Source organism: Clupea harengus, chromosome 24, assembly GCF_900700415.2.
Source record: "Clupea harengus chromosome 24, Ch_v2.0.2, whole genome shotgun sequence".
NCBI classification, from domain to species: Eukaryota; Metazoa; Chordata; class Actinopteri; order Clupeiformes; family Clupeidae; genus Clupea; species Clupea harengus.
The window spans coordinates 2,443,244-2,463,309 of NC_045175.1; the positions used below are offsets into that span (position 1 = coordinate 2,443,244).

Consider the following 20,066-nt stretch of genomic DNA (forward strand, 5'->3'; position numbering starts at 1 on the left):
GCTTCAGATGCGCCAAATCAATCACCTACCAAGGAGGGTGGGGTCACATTTTGGGTTTAGGTGACCAGGGAAAGTAATCAAAATTAAATCTGCTATTTTTTTTTCCATTTGACTGTATAATCCGAGACGAGGAATTGAAAACTTTCAACCAGTATTTGCAGCATTTGTTTAGAATAGGTGGCGAAGGGCCTACTTTTGTTTAAAATAATTATGCACTTTGACGTTTTCGAGTTTGCCACAAATCCAATTTTATAGTGATACATATTCAATCCCATTTCTAAAAGGTAAACTGTCTCCATCTTTATTATTTACATACGTCTATGGACATGGTAAAGGGGATGTCGTGACGATGGAAACAATACCACGTGACTAGACTGGGCAGGTCGTCTTGTAGATGAGCGTAAGAAAGAACAGTGTATTCTGGCGCCGCTGCAGAAATAATCACAAAGGATAGCCCCATGCTTCAGGCTCATTTGTCTCAAGAAAGTGCATTTTTCATGCCAAAGCAGGTAGGAGGTTGTGGTTAGGCGTTTTCGTTATTCGTTGCGGGTCAGACATAATCCTGCACAAATACAAAATCCGTGGGCTTGCTCATAGGGTCCAGCTACTTTCTCTCTTTTAGGAACCAATACGACTAGCCAGCTAGTGAAGTTTAAGATGGCCGCGTTGGATTCAGTTATTCCATCACATCTCTCTTTTGTTTCATATATCTGTTGTGTCGTGACAGTACTAACGCAAACCTGATTTCGCAATATTTTATTTTAGTGAAATTATAACGAAGAACGGTTGTCCTCTCTCCGTAGGTTGGTTAGCTACCTAGCTAACGCGTCAGCTTAGCCTCCTGCATTGATGGTTAAATGACATATATAGTTTTTGTCAGTCTTAATGGCAAAACAAAACATGTTAATTTTTTCGTACATTTTTTAAACTCCAACATGTAATATAAAGGAGCGCTCGTGGTTGTGGGTACATTATCTAGACTGTATGGCTACATTGTCTGTGTGTTATCCTGATGTCCATTGTATGTTCCTTCTAATATGACACCTTTTTTCACCCATTCCAGATTCTACCGGCAGGATAACATGCATAAAACCAAAAGAATCAAAATTACGGATTTAAATCCAAACCTCATATGTCCACTCTGTGTGGGATATTTCATCGATGCTACCACCATTGTAGAATGCCTGCACTCCTGTAAGTCTGTTTGACCCACACTGACACACTATCTTGATCGGCTACATTGTTATGATGTTCAGTGTTTACATTTGTACCAACACAGATCTCTAGCTCACTGGTGTTTTTCAGATTATATTCAGTGTTAATACACTCGTTTCTCCCGTGAGGTCAGTGTAGGCTATGCATAACGCTTCATAGCTAAATGTCACCAAACGGATGGAGACTCGTGGTTATATTTTAAGTGCTCCAGTGTAAGGGCTTGATTGTGAACAGCGTTTAGTAGCAATACGGTGCAATACGGACTCAAGTTATGCTCTTTGTGCAGACTGCAAGAGTTGTATTGTTTCTTTCCTGGAGAGGAACAACTACTGTCCACAGTGCGAAGGGCAAGGACAGAAAACACCCACACAGCTCAGCATAAGGTTGGTGATAATACCAGGATCTTCCTTTGGACTTGTGTATTGCATGTGGGCGTAACAGATACCTGTCTACGTTGATATTCATATGAATGCTTTGTAATTAGTGTACGTTTCTGTGGTGTGAACCTATGGACCACGTCATAACATTTCGGTTGCACTCAATGCTGAACTGTGTAGAACAAAGAAATCTTTCTGTCATTCTCTCAGGGGAATTATGAACAGGCAGGCTAAATTGGTTAATTGGTGTCATGCTCAGTTCATCTTTCCCTGCGTTTGCTGTACACTTAAACCATATTGTGTCAGTATAGTCTTGGTAACCTACATATTTTTAACATGTGTGGATATGTATGGCGTTCTGCAGGCCAGATCAAGCCCTCCAGGACATCGTCTACAAGCTTGTTCCAGGACTATTTAAAGGTGAGGCTTTTAAGTTTGTTTCTTTTTGAGCCCCATTATCTTGTCGATACATCCTACACATGTGTATGTATATATGCTCACCTGTGGGGACTGCGTTCTTGTCAAGGTGTTTAAAATAGGTGCCGATGTTGGAGAACTCACTGAAACGGATGTTTCTCAAATGATTACAGATAGGAAATGAGCTTATTTACATTTCATGTGCCAGTCTTGTGTTTACAGATAGGCAATTGCATTTGGTTTTTCCTACAAAGCTTACCTTTCATGTAGATGTGTTTAAGAAAAGAGAGACGAGTGGCCATTCATCATCAGACGCACGTGCGTAAACCTGTCTCTTACACATCTCCAATTTCTCTCTCTCTCTCTCTCTCTCTCTCTCTCTCTGTCTTCACCGCAGATGAGATGAAAAGAAGGCGAGACTTCTATGCAGGACACCCAGCTGCAAATGGTTAGCACACACCCCGCTCTTATCATATTCTGGTGAAAAGTTCAGTGTCATCCTATATCGAGTCGGTTGAAGCCTGACCGATTTTACAATATAGACATACACATGTAGGAATTTGTGGGAAGTTGGAGTGGGAGCGATTCGTGGGTCGAATGAGTTTAAACTTTGTCTTCATAGGCATTGACCTGATTATCAAGGTTTTAAATCACATTGCAGTGCCGATTTGAACAGTGATGGTGACTAGTGCTATTGTGAAGATATGAGTGGGCCCTTTTCCCATCAATTTTCAACAACATTCAGTACCACACTGTGAACGAGTGGCTTCAAACCTTGTATACTCATGACCAAAGTTCCATAGTCAGATCTAGCCCCACGAGACTACGCTGTGTCAGAATAGATTTCAGAGTATGGATATGTTAAAAAGAAACATACGTCTTCTGAGACATTCTTCATGAAGGAAACATGTGTTCACTCGCAAGGCACAATGGAGCCTGACAGATCTTGATTGTTCCTGCATTATTTATGTTTCAAAACCAGTGCTGGCAAACAGGAATGTGAACTTGTTAACTTGTTGAAGGTCCTTTCATCTTAAGCCATGGCTGTCATTCAAGCTTTTCCATGTGTTTTGTGTGTGTGTGTGTGTGTGTGTGTGTGTGTATCTCTGTGTGTGTGTGTGTGTGTGTGTCCCAGGATTAGACACCCTGAATGGGGAGCGTGGGGGAGTTAGGGAACAGGAGAGGAGCATCATCGCAGAGGATGAGATCATCAGCCTCTCCATACAGTTCCATGGGAAAAGCGGGTATGAAAAGTGTTGGAATGAGCTAAATGGCTAGCCAGCTAATCACTGCTACACTGCTTGTGGTCTGTACAGTTCCATGAAGATCAGATAGCTTCAGAGATGAAGACAACACGAAAACTCAGATTTTGGGTTGTAAACATTTGTGTTTGGTTGTAGAGCAAATTCCAAGTGTGTTTGAGATCATCACTTTTAATCAGATATTTTAGCTGTGTTAAATGTATTTAAATGTGTAAATGAAGATTCCCGTGGTTTATTCGTTCATTTGTCTTTTCATTCATTTTTAGCAATGACCTCAAAACATCAGATACAAAAGACTCAGATGGAGAACTGGTAAGAATATTATTTCTTCTACACAATCCATATTCCAATGAATTTGCAGAAACTACGATTTAGCAGTTTATCTGAACACGAAGCAAAAACGCACTGTATCCATTATTCAGCATGCTTGTTGAAATATGAAACTAGACATCAATCTGTCATAGATGGTTTAGATTGGTCTGACATTTAGTCTCTTCCCTTTCCTCTTAGACCAACAGCAAACGTTTCCTGCGTTGCCCAGCAGCCATGACAGTCACCCATTTAGTCAAGTTCCTGAGAAGCAAAATGGATATTCCCAGCACTTACAGGGTAACCTATGAGCTACTAATCTTATCAGCTCCACCCCCCTACATCCATACCACCTCTTCATATCATGTCCAGGTCTATACAGGGTTACGGGGTTGCACTAACTCTGCCGTTATGGCTAGTTTTTAATTCGTTGTCAATTACAACAATGTCTTGGGTCACCCCATCATAACAGGCAAGGGCTTGATTGTGAGGTGGTCCATGCCTGTTATGCCATGCTGTGTCAATGCTAAGGATTGTCTGCAGTTTGGAATGTTAGGCCTTTAAGCAACTCTTAGGAGAAATGAGGAAAGATGAGTTTGTGTTGTTGTAGTAGATGGTAACAATCCAGTTTAAAGTACATAGTTTGTCTGTGCGCTTTGTACCTGATTCAAAGACTTTTAACAACATCTGTATAAGAACAGGTGAAAAGCTCATATGAAGCACCTCACTGTGTTTTCTAATCTATGGTTTAATGAATTGCTCTGTCATGAACACTGAAGTAGAGGAAAGAAATTATACATGCAGGTAGAACTGTAGTGTTGCAAACCATCATTGTGTGACCTATTATTAAGTGTCTTGTTTAAAATATTGAATGGTGAAGAGACTTCACGTGAAGAGAGGGGCCCTGAAAAGCTTTTAACAGCCTGTGCTTAATGAATGGTATTCATCCATGTCGAAGCTTAATGATCCAGTCAATGTTGATAGCATCTCTTCTAAATAGGATTGCTTGACTTCTTGTTTATGTGTAATTGAAAAGCAATTAAGAAAATTAGCATTAATTAAGTGGCGTCTCTAACTGAAGCGAGTCATCGTGTGGGTTATATTGCTGCTGGTTTCTATTATAATTTTCACCGTTGCAGCCGTTTGAATGATGAATGAGAATTTGTTTCCCAGGGCAGACTGAAATAAGCTAAGTCATAACGGTCTGTAGCAGGCCAGTGTTTGTGCTGTTCTGGCCTGACACTGATGCATTTCTCCTCTCCTGCTCTATTAGATTGAAGTTTTGTATGAAGATGAGCTCCTAAAAGACTATTACACACTGATGGACATTGCCTACATCTACACGTGGAGACAAGTAAGACATCGCTCAACCTCTGAATAATTACTGCAAAATCATGCAGAGGTGTAATAAACATCCTGTCAGCATGCACGAAGTGTGTTCATTTGTAGATGCCATTATCTAAATGGTCCTAGTCCAAGTTGCCCTCTGATTCAGGTTTATGGTCAGTGTTGAGACCGTTGCTGTGAATTATATATTTTTTTTTTATAGTTATTTTGTGTTGTTTTTCTCAAACTAACCGCCCCTCCCCCCCACAGAATGGTCCCCTCCCTCTGCAGTACCGCGTCCAGCCCACCTGCAAGCGCCACCGTCCCTCCAGCTCCTCCGTCCTGTCCCCTCTCCCTCTCGCCCACTCCGACGGCGTCTCCGAGAGCGACTCGCTGAGTGACAAGCCTCTCAGTCCACCAGCCACTCCCCCGGGGCAGTCGTCCCTTCCGACCCCGGCCCAGTCAAACCCCAGTCCTGCTCACAACAGCGCTCAGGTGCGCCCCCTAGCCAACACAGCCAGGAACAACAACAACAACCAGAAGAACTGCAGCCATGGACCAGCCGGAGATGTGTAACCACCGGATGTGTAATTACCAGACACCTCAAATTGACCGAACCCTTTGCCCATCTGAACTGAGACCTGGGCTTAGATCGGTGGGAAGTGGCTCAAGACTGACTGCTTTTAAAGAGAACTTGCATAAACAAGACTGAAACAACTGCCTGCTTTATTGACAGTAATTGCATAGACCGGCCACATCCCTTTTTGTATACAGACTGTATATACATGTATATATTGCTGTATGATACAATGAATCTTATGTATCAAAATGGTATGAGTGTGAAAATGACTGAAAAGGGCACATGTATTGCGGGACTTGAGTGCCCTGTCTTGTCTTCACTGCACACAGTTAGGGAAAGGTGTTCATAAATGTGAATTTACAATACCATCAATCCCACATCTATTGCAGAGAGTATCTACTCAAAATATGCCATGCGTTATTATTTTATTTGGAGCATTGAGAAGATGTATTCTTATTTATCCCATCTATCTCCGTGGTGACGAGAGCAGTCACTGGGGTTTGTTGCCTTTTTTTTTTTTTTTTAAACACTATAAATGCACTACAATTAGAATGTAATCGTAATGCTTCGCACATGAAAGGCAGCTGAATTTGTGAAATTGTACTTTTTGTAGTCAACAGACAGCTCCAAGCTCTTTACAATTGCATCATTTAAAAACAACCTCCACTGTACAGTACTTAAAACCGGAGTGATAATGTTACAAACAGCCCACAGATTTTAACATGGCCAAAAGCACTTGACAAAGTGAAGCATTCAAGTTTAAAACAAACAACAAAAAAAAAAATCCCCTCAACATGATGAGGGGACTGAACTGTAATACTGTACATTGCTATCAATTATATGTACCAAACAAAAATTATTCTGTATTTATTTTATAGCACTGCATGTTACAATGTATGTTCTTTAAGGCAGTAAAACACCTGAATTTTGCTTCTTTGTGTTTTTGTTGGTGAAGGAATGCGGGCACGTTCTTGGAGGTAGGTCATGGTCCACTGCCTGTCTCTGACTGGAGACATTCACACAGTGTTAGGACAGCCAGACAACTTGCATGCACTTCCCCAATACTCGTGTACTTAACACAGATCCTTATTATGGAGATCCAGAGGCTGTACTGACCACAGATCAGCTCTTACGCCACCCTGTGAGGCCCCTGGTGGGTGTAGGGGGTGAAACCTGACTCCTGGGTATGCCTTTGGAGTAGGCAATCTAGACAGCCAGAGTAGCACTCCAACCGGATTTCAATGCCCAGTTAATTTCTAGTATCCTAGTAAGTTCCAATGACTAGTACTTTGCTGATTTCCGATGTCAGTTTAATGTCAAACTGATGCATTCAAAGCACCCAATATTAATACTGGCACTGAGACATGGCCTACTATTAGGTGTTCTAAGAGAATACGGTGCTTTCACAAACAAAAGCAGATGATCCTGAATCCTTTGCTGCACTGAGCAAATGCTGATAAATACACTCATCTATACTATCCATTGAAATATTATCAATTGGAGCAATTTATACGCAGTAAATTGATTATATAAAAGACAAGAATGATATGTCTGTTCAATCACCATCATGTTTTTAAATTAATTTACTAAACTACATGGCATTTACTTCAGGAGGACTTTCGTGGCAGGACGAACTCTTTGATGGAGCGGAAGATGACTTTGAAGTGGGTGCCGTCGCAGTAGGGCGGGTTGGCCGTGTGCTTGCAGCCACAGAGCATGGCCGTGGTGTCCTTCTCCGGGACGAAGCGCAGAGGGGGGAGGTCGGGGGCAAGTTTCTTGTGGGAGCCGTCACAGAAAGGCTGGGATTGAAAGAGAAGTAGAACACATGTGAAGTGATGTACAAAGGAGATACCAGAAAAGAAAGCCGCTCTTAGGCGGTCAGTCATACCATGTTGACAACACAATACCTATAAGAGATTCCAGCCAATCAACAATGTTGCTTCAGGAGCACTAAAGGGTGAGGTGTATAATATTGGCTGTTGAGTTCAGATATCAACAATCTTTCACCAAGATTGAGCACCTTTAGCACTGCAGTGGATGTGTGTTTTTCATTAGACTCACCTGCTTCTTGCTGTGGCCACATGCACACCAGGAGTGGCGTTTGCCCCCCGTCAGCTTCACGCGGTAGGGCAGCTTAGACGCGACGGCCGGCTTTGACTTTTGGCTGCAGGGCTGGGTGTGAACATGTGACAAATGTATTTCAAAAAGGGTCACGTGTTAACAGAAGGCAATCAGCTTGATAGAATGAATTTCAAAACACTGTAAATGACTTAAGAATGTATTCATTTTCCTACTGTTAGCTTATCAGATTTCACTGTGTATGAAACCCGACACATGACAGTGCATGACGAATCACTTCTAGAACAATTCTAGGTGGTGTATGTAGGTTTTTCAGGTCTGGATAATATTTTATGAATACCTTCACATTAGGACACTATAGTAACCATGATATATCATAGACTTTAGGCTGTTTTGTTTTGTATCAGTGGTATATGAGATGTTTTCAGGCAAATTAATTACTTGGCACAGCTGAGATCAAATTCATTTTGAGAGTTTGGGACCACTGGGTAGTAAACAAACACTTTTCATACAGTATTCTATAGCCAAAAAGGAGTCTAACATTCAGTAGGGTACACACGTGTACAGGCCATAGACTAAAATTAGCCTGCTTGCAATCACAGTGCAAATACAGGTTCATATTAGTCTAAAGGTCAAGCAAGTGAGATTATTTTATCAATGAAGACCAAAGGCTATGAACGAATTAGTCATCCTTTTACTATGCCCACGCTATTAGCTTAAGGGTGTGACCAAACAGGCAAAGTAATTTGTCTTGGGTGACTTGTCATAACAATCATTTGTACCTCAGGGGCTCACTGGGATGAAGGGCACGTTTTACCACAGAAACTCTTAATGTAATCATTTAAAAAGAGTATTTGAGGTCTGCGCCATAAGGAACATGCTTTTAGTTTGTAATGTTTCTAGTTTAAGATCAAACCAACTAGTTCGAGTTTTGTAACTCTCCCCACCACACATAACCATGCACGCAAAACTGATGATACATGCAGTCTTAGGGGGAGGCAGACAATTCAGCTAATCAATAAAAAAGACATATATACATGTATATATGTCTATGACTTCAACGACTAAGTGCCAACAACAATTAGGCTACTATCCGAACAGTAGTAAGGTAGCAAGTTAGTCGAACAAGTTTACCAATCCAAACAAAACTGTCTAGGTAATCTTACTTACTCTTGCTGCAGTGAGGCATACCATCCAGGGCCGTATCGAAGTTGATGTGAGAACACATTTTGATTGAAGAAGAACATTCATTGTCTAAGTAGACTGTATGGTCAGGTTATCTGCAATGCCCGTCAAATGACCGTACTGTCAAATCAGCGCACTTCCTTTGATTTCAGTTATTCCGCACTTAAAAACACGGATTCAATGTGTAGATTCCTTCGATGGATGTATTGCGTGTTGCCGTCCTTTACAACAAAATTAAGCTTCCCTTGTAGGATAAAATACCTTCTAGGACACCGCTGATTGAATGTTTACATTCATTACACTGTAAGTCATAGCAGCTGCGAGTGCTTCCGGTATTCGAGTCCTGGCCCCTGCTAAGAGGCTATATGGGGATAGGCACAGCTCTTCATTCGAATTCTCCCCAGTAGCCAATGAAAACCGAGAATATATTCTACCAAGTGAGGCAAACATGCTTTCCTCCAAAACGGTAAAAATGAAATAGGCTAATAATAATTAAATACTATTAGGACCATTTTATTGATCTAATTTCTTTGTAATTGCAGGTTAAAATGTGTCTAGATAGAACCAGTCTGTCAACTTCGATTTTACCTTCTGATCTTTCAATGAAGACTATCAACAGTAAGCATCGCCTACCTCTATGTATTCAATGTATCTTAAGATTTTGTGTGTAAATCAACACTCACACAAATATATATATATATGCTTTTCTCCAAAAACACAGGTGAATTTTGGAGATGCATTTGAAAGATGACAAGAGCTCAAAAGGATTTTTAGATGGATGCCAAGTTGGCTCATTTTCAGGTAAGCACTGAGCGCCAGAAAAGGTTAGCTAATTTTAACTAATTTATCACTGCTACTAGTAAGGATGGGCATTTTGAGTAATTTCAACATTCAAGTACTCATATTCATATATATATATATATATATATATATATAATATATAATATATTCAATTTTTTTTAATAATAAATGGATGTAGTCAAATTTCACCAGCGTTAGACACTCTCTACTATCTATGTCGCTCTTCCTCTGGATCTTTTCTTCTGTACTCTGCTTCTTGGACTAGGACCAGGACCCTCTTGTACCACTAGGACCTGCACTCTCTCCTCTCCTCCTCCTCTCTCTGTTACTCTATCTCTAGCTCGTCCTCTCCGCCCTCTGCCTCTTGTATCAGCAGCATCAGACCACTGGCTTCACTTGACACTGATCAGGGCACTTCATAACTGACTGAGTTCTGCATTAGGCTGCAACAAGGAAGAACAGTAGGCTACTACTCCGAAATAGATGTGAAATGTTTTATACGTTATCTGTTAAGTTGAGTAATATGTTATCAGGGCCTGGAAAGAAGTAATTCCAACTCCAGTGTGGAGCCTATTTTTGGAGCAGTGGGCTTGATTCGGGGATAATATTTAGTATTATATGTATAGGTTGTTATATGTTTAGCACACCGTATTGTATATTTATCTTGTATATTTAGTAGTGCTGTCAAACGATTAAAATATTTAATCGCGATTAATCGCATTTATGTCATAGTTAACTTAAAATGAATCGCGATTAATCGCAAATTTTTATCTATTCTAAATGTCCCTTCGTTTATTTATTTTTTCCATCATTTTATTTTCATTTTAATGCCCTTATCAACATGGAAAAGTGGATTGGCTTGCTTTATGCAAATGTTTTATTTTATTGAAAACCAACATTGCCAAACAGGGCGGTACAAAATAAAATTATAAAGTGCACATTTCAGGTAAACAAGGACTCAGCCTATAGTGCAGTTAAACCATGGCTTAATATTTTCTTTTTTTCAAGTTTGCTGGGAACATAGCAGTCAGGCCCCTTATTTCAGAAACAATGAACTGTAACAGTTAGGTTACCAATAAAATGTAAGCCTACTACTTCTTTGCTTTCAGCCAGCTGCCTGTTGACATTTTCAGACAACAGTGAAACTTGCTTCTTTTGCACAACACAACTTTAAAAAGTAAACTTTCCATTCAGAAGCTTTTTATCATCCATTTCGCCGTATCGCGCTCACCATTCACTCAAACCGTAACGTTAGCCTACTACACAGTTTGCGAGGCCAAAAAGAAGGTTAATCTTAAAAAAAAAAAAAAAAAAAAAAAATCGCGTTAATCTCGCGATAAAAAAATTAACGGCGTTAAAATGGGTTTGCGTTAACGCCGTTAATAACGCGTTAAACTGACAGCACTAATATTTAGTAAGGTTATTTTGGTTATTATATGTTTATTATGTGTAAATTATGTTCATAGTACTTGTGCAGAGTGTACGTCATGGTTTGTAATGTTATATTATGTGATGTTATGGTAGGTTTGGGCGGCGCCTTGTCGTAAGAATTTCAGTGCCCAGTCTGACCCTGTGTCATTTTGTGCATCTGACAAATAAAAGACTTGTAACTTGTAACTAACAGGCTTAGCTTTGGCTACATAGCTAGCCATGTATCTCGCTAACACCGACAGATTATTAAAAAAAATCCATACGAGCTGGTTTATAATTTGCAAATAATAGAAACTGCAAATGTAAACATTAGCTGCTCTACTTATAGTGTAGGACTCATCGCTTGCCGTTGCCAAAGTCTAATGTTGAGCTCGTCTTGCGCTTGTACGTGTAGGTTCAGTGTCCTCAACCTGGCGACCCGTGTGAGCAGTCTGGGGAGGAGGTTGAGGGGGGAGACAATGCTCTCCAATGCAGTACCGATTTTAAAGGCTTGGTGTCAGTACTACATATTGCTTCTTTAAAACCGACCAAAAGCATTGTTGAGTAATCCCTTTAAACTGAATGCATCAAATGAGATTACAATGAATGTAAGAAGGTGGCAATATTGCCATGGGTTCTGGACAGTGTTCGCCAGGAGCAGTTTTACAAGGAATAAACCTATAATGCTTCTCCTGTTAACAGCAGCCAAAGTCAAGGATGCTTCCTTGGTAGGACGGGCTCTTCTGAGTCCTTCCAAGTCGGGTCGTTCAGACGCTAAGCAAAACTCTTTCCTAGCATTCAGAGAACAAAAAAATGGAACAGTCTAGCAAGTGTGCAGGTGCGCTTCATTGAAAAGATCCCGCCTCCAAATTCCGCAGTCATCAAGGATCCTTCCTTGACTTTGAGAAACACCCCACATCCAGTCACTAGATCGGTGGAAAGTGGCTCAAGACTGACTGCTTTGAAAGAGAACTTGCATAAACAAGACTGAAAGAACTGCCTGCTTTATTGACAGTAGTTGCATAGACCGGCCATATCCCTTTTTGTATACAGACAGACTGTATATACATGTCTATATTGCTGTATGAATCATATGTATCAAAATGGTATGAAATTGACTGAAAATACACTGTCACTCACCATTGTTGTCACGAATGCACTACAATTAGAGTGTAATCGTGATGCTTTGCGCATAAAGGTAGCTGAAAAAAGTACTGTGTTTACACAGTGCTGTTTTGTAGTCAATGGTGGGCTCCAAGCTCTTTACAATTGCATCATTAAAAACAACTTACACAGTTCAGTATTGAAAACCTGAGACACAAACATGTCACAAACGGCCCACAGATTTAACTAATTAAAGCACTTGGCAAAGTGAAGCATTCAAGTTAAAAAACCCTCAACATAACGAGGGGACTGAGCTGTAATACATACAATGCTATCAATTATACGTATCAATTCAGTAAAATGTTGCTGGTGAAGGAATGCGGGCACGTTCATGGAGGTAGGTCACGGTCCACTGCCTGTCTCTGACTGGAGACATTCACACAGTGTTAGGACGGATCAGACAACTTGCATGCACTTCCCCAATACTCTTGTACTTAACACAGATCCTTATTATGGAGATCCAGAGTGCTGTACTGACCACAGATCAGCTCTTACACCACCCTGTGAGGCCCCTGGTGGGTGTAGGGAGTGAAACCTGACTCCTGGGTATGCCTTTGGAGTAGGCAATCTAGACAGCCAGAGTAGCACTCCAACCGGATTTCAATGCCCAGTTAAATTCTAGTATCCTAGTGAGTTCCAATGATGAATTCTTTGCTGGTTTACTGTTTCCATTAAATGTCAAATTGATGCTTTTGGGAAACTCCCAATAGTTTGACACAAAACCGCCTACTCTTTGGTGTTCTAAGAGAATATGGTGCTTTCACAAACAAAAGCAGATGAACCTGAGCTGCACTGAGCAAGTGCAGAACTCACCGCTCACCATAGATATAATAAACACAATCATCTATACTATCCACCGAAATATTATTAATTGGAACAATTTATATTCAATAAATGCATTATATAAAAACAAGAATGATATGTCTGTTTAATCACAACCATGTTTTGAGTTAATGTACTAAACTACATGGCATTTACTTCAGGAGGACTTTCTTGGCAGGACGAACTCTTTGATGGAGCGGAAGATGACTTTGAAGTGGGTGCCGTCGCAGTAGGGCGGGTTGGCCGTGTACTTGCAGCCACAGAGCATGGCCGTGGTGTCCTTCTCCGGGGTGAAGCGCAGAGGGGGCAGGTCGGGGGCAAGTTTGTTGTGGGCGCCGTCACAGAAAGGCTGGGGTTGAAAGAGAAGTAGAACAATGTGAAGTGATGTAGGGAGGCGATACCAGGAAAGAAAAGACGCTCTTAGGCGGTCAGTCATGTCACCATGATGGCACAATAATCTGATGAAGAGATACTGTAGGTAGAGGATACGTATTTCCTATGGGATCCGTATTGAAACCGGAAGTTGGAACTTTACTCCGGTCTCTGGTTGGTTAAAACTTGTCATCTGACCTGAACAGCCAATCACTTGTGTGTTTAGTTGTATGACTTCGTAAAAGTACGGTTAACAAGTCAGTTGAGTATTAAGCCGTATAACTTTGCAGAAATAAAAACACATTTTAAAAACGATCTTTTAAAAGTCAGGCGATCGACACAATTTCTCAACGAAAAAGTAAAGGTCCTGGTATTAGCCAGTCAAACCGAGTAAAGTACCCACTTCCGGTTTCAATACGGATCCCATAGGAAATACGTATCCTCTACCTACAGATGAAACTACTGTGGTGTAGAACATTTATCATGCAGTTAAACTGTAAGTTAGCATACAAATTGTTTCATGAAAATATACATGCTGACATATAAGAGGGACATAGGAACCATCACAACTTGTGAGAGCAGAAATGGTATCGTGTAATAGCATTAGCGCAGGGAAAATACATAAGCTGCATAAGTAGCTCAATAAACTGGCTACATAGTTCATGAAAATAACAAATTCCTCCCAAAACAAACCAGATAATTACCTGTCCAACAGACTTACAGCAACCAGGCACCACTTTTTAGGCCCTTCAACTCCCTTAGTTGTTGCCATGGTTACCTCCAGGGGCTGACTTGGGTTAAAGAGCTAGGTTATTTAAGCAATAAGGTACGAGAGGCAGTACTGTATCGTCAATAATGTACTGTTCAAGGGTGTTATTAGGCCCGACGCGAAGCGGAGGGCCGGCAAACCCTTGCACAGTACATTATTGACGATACAGTACTGCCTCGAGTACCTTATTGCTTTTATAATACGGTTGCCAGCAACATTATAAATAGTAACTAAATAGTAAGCTGCCTTTCAGCACAAAATAGTTGTAATAGCCACCAAACGTTGCGTATCGCATTTCAGTAGCCTAGACTCTAGAGAAAATAGTCCCCGAATGTGTGGCTGTTGCTATGCAACAGACAAACAGCATTGGGAACATCACGTTTGTTAGCCTATACTCTCCTGAGCAAGCTAAAGTGGTAATAGCTAGCGAGCTGTTTACGGTATTACAACCCACAGAAAGTTCAAAATGCCCGGGATATGTTGTGCTGATGGATGCGACAACAGTCGCCAGAGAAAACCTAGATATACAATTGATACACTCGTGAATAATTGCTGTGTCTTATTCGAGCTAAACTCCCCTGAGCAAGCTAGAGTGCTAATAACTAGCGAGCTGTTTAGCCCTTTGGGATTTGGCTACAACTCGTTAGCCCATATTGGCACTCTTGCTTGCTCAGGAACGGTTAGCTTTGATAAGATCCAGGATACATGTCCTGTGATCTCATACATATTGTTTTTGTCTCCAAATGCCATATCTTGGTGTCGTTCACCCATCCTGCAACTGCATATTGAAAGGCATCTCTACTCTTGAAACCTCCGGTTTATGGGGATGGATTATGTACAAGATAAATGTAAATGTCGGGAAAAGAAAGTTGGGGCAGATACTTTGCAAAAACATAGAGGAATTGCTAATCACTTACGGCTAGTAGCATGCTAACCTTTGATAGGTGGCTAATACACCTCGCAAATCCTCTTAGACGTATTTTTCAGTTACAATAATGGGGTTTTTATATTGTACAGTGTCTATTTCTCGGTAACTTTCAAAAAATCTAAGCAAAAAAAAGTAAAACTTAAAACTTTTAGGTACAAATACGATGATCTACGGATATTTGGTCCGCCATTTTTTTTTCTAACTAAGGTAGTATATTTTGAGTGCGCACTGATATGGAACGCTCAGGTAAATGTAAACAGCTGTACAGTACATTATGGCTCAATACAGTACACCCCGTGACCTCCTTTTAACCAATCAGAATGCTTGATTTCATCTACCCGTATTATAAATAGGGTTGGGTACCGAGAACCGGTACCAATATGGAACCGGTTCCAATACAACCGGTACCTACCCGGACCGAAATGTAACGCAGATTTCGGTGCTTCATTTCGGTGCTTGAGCCAATTGAAAACGGTTGCTAGGCAGATTCCGCGGGGCACATGTAAAACTGCCCCAGCTCCCAATGTAAACTTTGTCCTGTGTCACTCACGCTCATTGGTGTTTTCATAGCAACAGTCTTATGACGGTGAAGAGCAGGCAGCATTTCACAGAGCAAGCACAAACAGAACTAGCCATCAACCTTTTAACAGAGAAAATACCGAAAGGTAAACGGTCAAAAGTGTGGCTGTATTTCGCACAAAAATATTCAAACATCGCGACGTGCAGCAAATGCAACAAAACAATTGCGTGAAAAGAGGGGAGAGAAGGCAAGAGTCAACGGCAGATCAGCAACCGAAGACTGAAAAATATGATGACAGCTACACTTAGCCTACGGTAGTCTCTTAAAGGGGAAGTACACATTTTCTCGTACTCAGTGTGGTCAAGTAACAAGATTAACTATAAACAAGATAGAAAAGATAGGTATAAACAAATCATAAAATAATGAAATTTCATGAAATAAATGCAAACAAAATAATACATTTTTGACTCCAAAGGCAAATATGCTCATTGTTTTGCAAAAGAAGTTTGAAGCTGTTTTTTGTATTTATTTATATTTATTTATTTAAGTATACTATAAACTGTTGTTTACAGTTAATATAATGTTCATAGTTTGAAGTTAAAAAGTTTGAAGCTGTAGTTTGAAGCCAAGTGTTTTGTATGTATTTATATTTATAATATACTTTAAACAGTTAATATATTGTTCAATTTGAAAAAAAAAATGTATTGAACAAAAGAATTGCTGAAGTATTGAAGCTGTAGTGTGTGTACAGAGTGTGTGTGTGTGTTTTGTATTTATTTAAGTATAGTCTAAACTTTTGTTAACAGTTCATATATTATTTAAGTTTTAAGTTAAAAAGTGTTTTGTATTTATTTATATATAATCTACTTTAAACAGTTCATATATTTGGCAATAAAGCCTTTCTTAAATGTCGTCTTAAATTTTTATTTTTTTATAAAAGTATCGGTTCCGGCACCGTTTAGGCACCGGTATCGTTTTAAAAGTATAGGTTATGTACCGGTATCGGATAAAAACCAAACGATACCCATCCCTAATTATAAAGCTCTTTATTACACGGCTCTTCGTAATGCTGTAGAATGCTCCATTCACTTGAATGGGGCTTCCCAACGTTCTGTGGTCAACTATTTTTCCATATTTGACCGTTGCTATGCATAATTGACCGCTGTCAAGGGAAGTGGCCTTTTTGCCTCGGATTCACGTCTTTCGTAGCACTCCGCAAGTAGTCCGGTAATTTATCAACCTCTGTGTATTCCGTTGCTTAGCGACGTCAGCTGCTCTGATCTTGAGTTTCAGCTGACAGTTGAGCAGCTGTGTTCTAAAGAATGTTCAACGTCTTTGAAGTTTAACGTCTTTGGCGAACTATTTCTCTGCTTTTTAACACCACGAATGGTAACAAATAAATTGTAATTAAAATGATATTATAAAAAGACACACTGTGTTAAGTTATTTTTTCGTTTTGGCAAGTAGCCGTGTAATAAGCGGGATAATGTATAGAACGCCGGTCATTATCGGGAAAATAAGCCCCTTCAGGGCGAAGCAACACCCCTCCGCTTCGCGTCGGGGTGCGGTTCGCCCTGTCGGGGCTTATTTTCCCGATAATGACCGGCGTTCTATACATTATCCCTTACTTATGCTAACTGCCACACCAACTGTAAACCATCAAGCGTCTGGATTGCTGTCCCTGTGGTGGGTGCTTTTAGTGAACTTTCAAGTTATTTGCTTTGCTGCCCAATGGACTTCTGTGGTTTACCCTTGTTTTATCTTGGGTCCTGTCTTTTTCTGTTTATTTGTTTTTGCTGTGTAAGCTGTTGTTGGCAAAAGGGGGGTTAGCAGTTTTTTCATTGCTGCTGGTTGTTTATCCACCATCTCGTTTGTAAAGCTCTGAAGATATTGAGTTGGACTGAGTGAGAGTATGTGCGGGAGGGGGCTGCCTGCAGCGTGCACTTGAGCGGTGATTGACACTATCAGACACTTTCTTCCTGTCTCTGATTTTGATTTGGTCATAATGGATTCTTGCAAATGGCATTAGGAGAGGAGCCATTGGAAACTTTTTTCTCATGTACTACGGTCAGGACCACAGTGACAGTTTTAGCAAATATGACAAAAGTGATTTTTTTTACAGGTTACCTACTGCAACTTTAATCTTCTACAAAAACGTGTTATAGTTAAGGTATTTTGTAGACACTTCTGTCCATTTAGGAACATTCATATTAAAGGTGCAGTCCTCTATTATAATCCTATACACTTTTCGTGAGATTCAACGAATATCTTTAAATGGGAACAAAAAACAAAGTTGTTTGGACAGAGCAGTACATTATTCCAGCCAATCAACAATGTTGCTTCAGGAGCACTAAAGGGTGAGGCGTATTTGATTGGCTGTTGAGTTCAGATATCAACGATCTTTCACCAAGATTGAGCACCTTTAGCACTGCAGTGGATGTGTGTTCTGCATCAGACTCACCTGCTTCTTGCTGTGGCCACATGCACACCAGGTGTGGCGTTTGCCCCCCGTCAGCTTCACGCGGTAGGGCAGCTTAGACGCGACGGCCGGCTTTGACTTCTGGCTGCAGGGCTGGGTGTGAACATGTGACAAATGTATTTAAAAAAGGGCAACGTGTTAACAGAAGGAAATAAGCTCACTAACTATATAAGGAGCAAGTCCTGTTCTCCTACTGGTGGCTTATCAATCCGAGGCTGGCACTTTTCCTCCACAGATTTCACTGTGTATGAAACCTGACACACGACAGTGCATGACAAATCACTTCTCCTGAACAATTCTAGGTGGTGCCTGCACAACCAAACTGACAGGTTTAAGGCAAATGCCAACTGTACTGGAGTTAATGATGTGTACCATGACTTTTAGTTTAGTTTTCATTGGCTTCCTTTAAATTTCCTGGATAGGAGAAAAACGCCAGCAGCTATAAAAATCACACAAATCACAAGCTTCAGTGTAAGAGTATAATTATGACTTCACATGGAGACCCTGAAGAAAGAAACATGTACAAATATGTCATTATTTTAGTAAAATATAGGCCTAAAAAGAACTAAACTAATTGTCGTGCTAGTGAATCTGAGAAGATCCTTCCCTAAAACACAATACAAGGGAAGAAAGTATAGCTTACACAGCAGTAGTCTACACAGGCCCATTATTCTCAAAACGTGGACCCACCGAGGCCTAATGAAGCCTCGGAGTTTGAGCAAATTGTAGGTACACTGATGTTCCCACCAGACACATGGACATATAAACATAGAGGCCTGCTTCCCCTTTTCCTTCCCATCCGAAGGCCAAAAGAGAGAATACACTCTCAGCTGAAGCTTTAGAGGTTTTGGTTCATGCTTTATGAATACTTTCACATTAGGACACTTTGGTGACACGATTTTAATTGAATGGTAAATGTAGTGTACTCATGCGATGGCTTCAAGCAATTGTACCACTGACACAAACGAGATTAAATCCACTGTAAGAGTTTGAGTGAGGTGTCTGAAACCACTGGATAGCATAAAAACACATATCATGTTGGGTATTTGACCATTTCCACATGCGATTATAATTGTTTTATCCCATTTTATTACAGCCAAAAAGCCTAACATTATGTTTTAGTCTTTACAAGTCTAAAAGGTCAAGCGAGGTAGATTATTATATCAATGAAGACCAAAGACAAACAACAAATTAGTCATCCTTTTACTATGCCCACGCTATTTACTTAAAAGGGTGTGCCCAAACAGGCAAAGTCATTAGTCTGGGGCGACTTGTCATAACAATCATTTGTGCTTCAGGGGCTCACTGGGATGAAGGTCACGTTTCACCACGGTCAGTCGAAATTAGCATTTTAAGTTCTTCGACAAAAATACATATACATTGCATGTTTGTTGAAATACATATAAGGAATTGCCGGTTTGATACATTTTTACTTTGAGGTAATGCCCACTTACTTTCTCCCCGTAACCCCCACCCCACACACACGCTCAACTGATGAGCGACGCACTATCCTGAGTTGTTGGACATCAATTCAGCTCAGCAATATCAAAATAACCAGAACGACTAAGGACCCACACCATTACCGTTCAATTCGACCAGTTTACCAAGCCGAATACAAAGACGTTTCAACTGAAGGCAGCTACTTACTCTTGCTGCAGTGAGGCATACCATCCAGGCTCGTATCGAAATAGATGTAAGAAAACATTTTGACGAAACTAGAGTATTCATTTCCTGGGTAGAGCAGCAATATGGTCAAGTTAATCTTAAACGGTCGTACTATTATCAATCGGTGCACTTCCTTAGACTTCCAGCTGCTGATTGACTACTTACACAGTTAACAAACTCTAAATGTAACGCATGCTTCCGGTATTCGAGCCCCTAGAAGAGAGCAAAGACGGCAAATGCAAACAGAATCCTCCCCAGTAGCCAATGAAAATCATGAATAGTGCCGAACGAAACAAACACATTGTTCTCCAAAAAGTATATATATATATACTTATATATATATATTTCAATTATATTAACAAAAAAAGATTACGGTCGTTTTATTA

General features: G+C 40.4%; 3 protein-coding genes across 3 annotated transcripts; 1 reads left to right on the forward strand and 2 right to left on the reverse strand.

Annotated features, from left to right (window-relative positions):
• Positions 1 to 348: 348 nt before the first annotated feature.
• Positions 349 to 6,416, forward strand: LOC105911240 (polycomb group RING finger protein 2). Its single transcript, XM_012840024.3, has 10 exons — positions 349 to 509; positions 1,064 to 1,194; positions 1,502 to 1,598; positions 1,957 to 2,012; positions 2,407 to 2,457; positions 3,145 to 3,253; positions 3,538 to 3,583; positions 3,782 to 3,880; positions 4,854 to 4,934; positions 5,177 to 6,416. The coding sequence occupies exons 2-10, from the start codon at positions 1,083 to 1,085 to the stop codon at positions 5,480 to 5,482; spliced, it is 957 nt and encodes a 318-aa protein (XP_012695478.1). The 5' UTR covers positions 349 to 509; positions 1,064 to 1,082; the 3' UTR covers positions 5,483 to 6,416.
• On the reverse strand, positions 5,895 to 9,304 carry LOC105911242 (CDGSH iron-sulfur domain-containing protein 3, mitochondrial). Its single transcript, XM_012840028.3, has 3 exons — positions 8,736 to 9,304; positions 7,548 to 7,658; positions 5,895 to 7,285 (listed from the first exon to the last, which is right to left on the reverse strand). Exons 1-3 carry the CDS (start codon positions 8,814 to 8,816, stop codon positions 7,094 to 7,096), a joined length of 384 nt encoding a protein of 127 aa, XP_012695482.2. The 5' UTR covers positions 8,817 to 9,304; the 3' UTR covers positions 5,895 to 7,093.
• Positions 9,305 to 11,949: 2,645 nt separating this feature from the next.
• Positions 11,950 to 20,030, reverse strand: LOC116219011 (CDGSH iron-sulfur domain-containing protein 3, mitochondrial-like). The gene is made up of 3 exons (XM_031561842.1): positions 19,663 to 20,030; positions 17,998 to 18,108; positions 11,950 to 13,296 (listed from the first exon to the last, which is right to left on the reverse strand). Exons 1-3 carry the CDS (start codon positions 19,741 to 19,743, stop codon positions 13,105 to 13,107), a joined length of 384 nt encoding a protein of 127 aa, XP_031417702.1. The 5' UTR covers positions 19,744 to 20,030; the 3' UTR covers positions 11,950 to 13,104.
• Between the last annotated feature and the right edge of the window lie 36 nt (positions 20,031 to 20,066).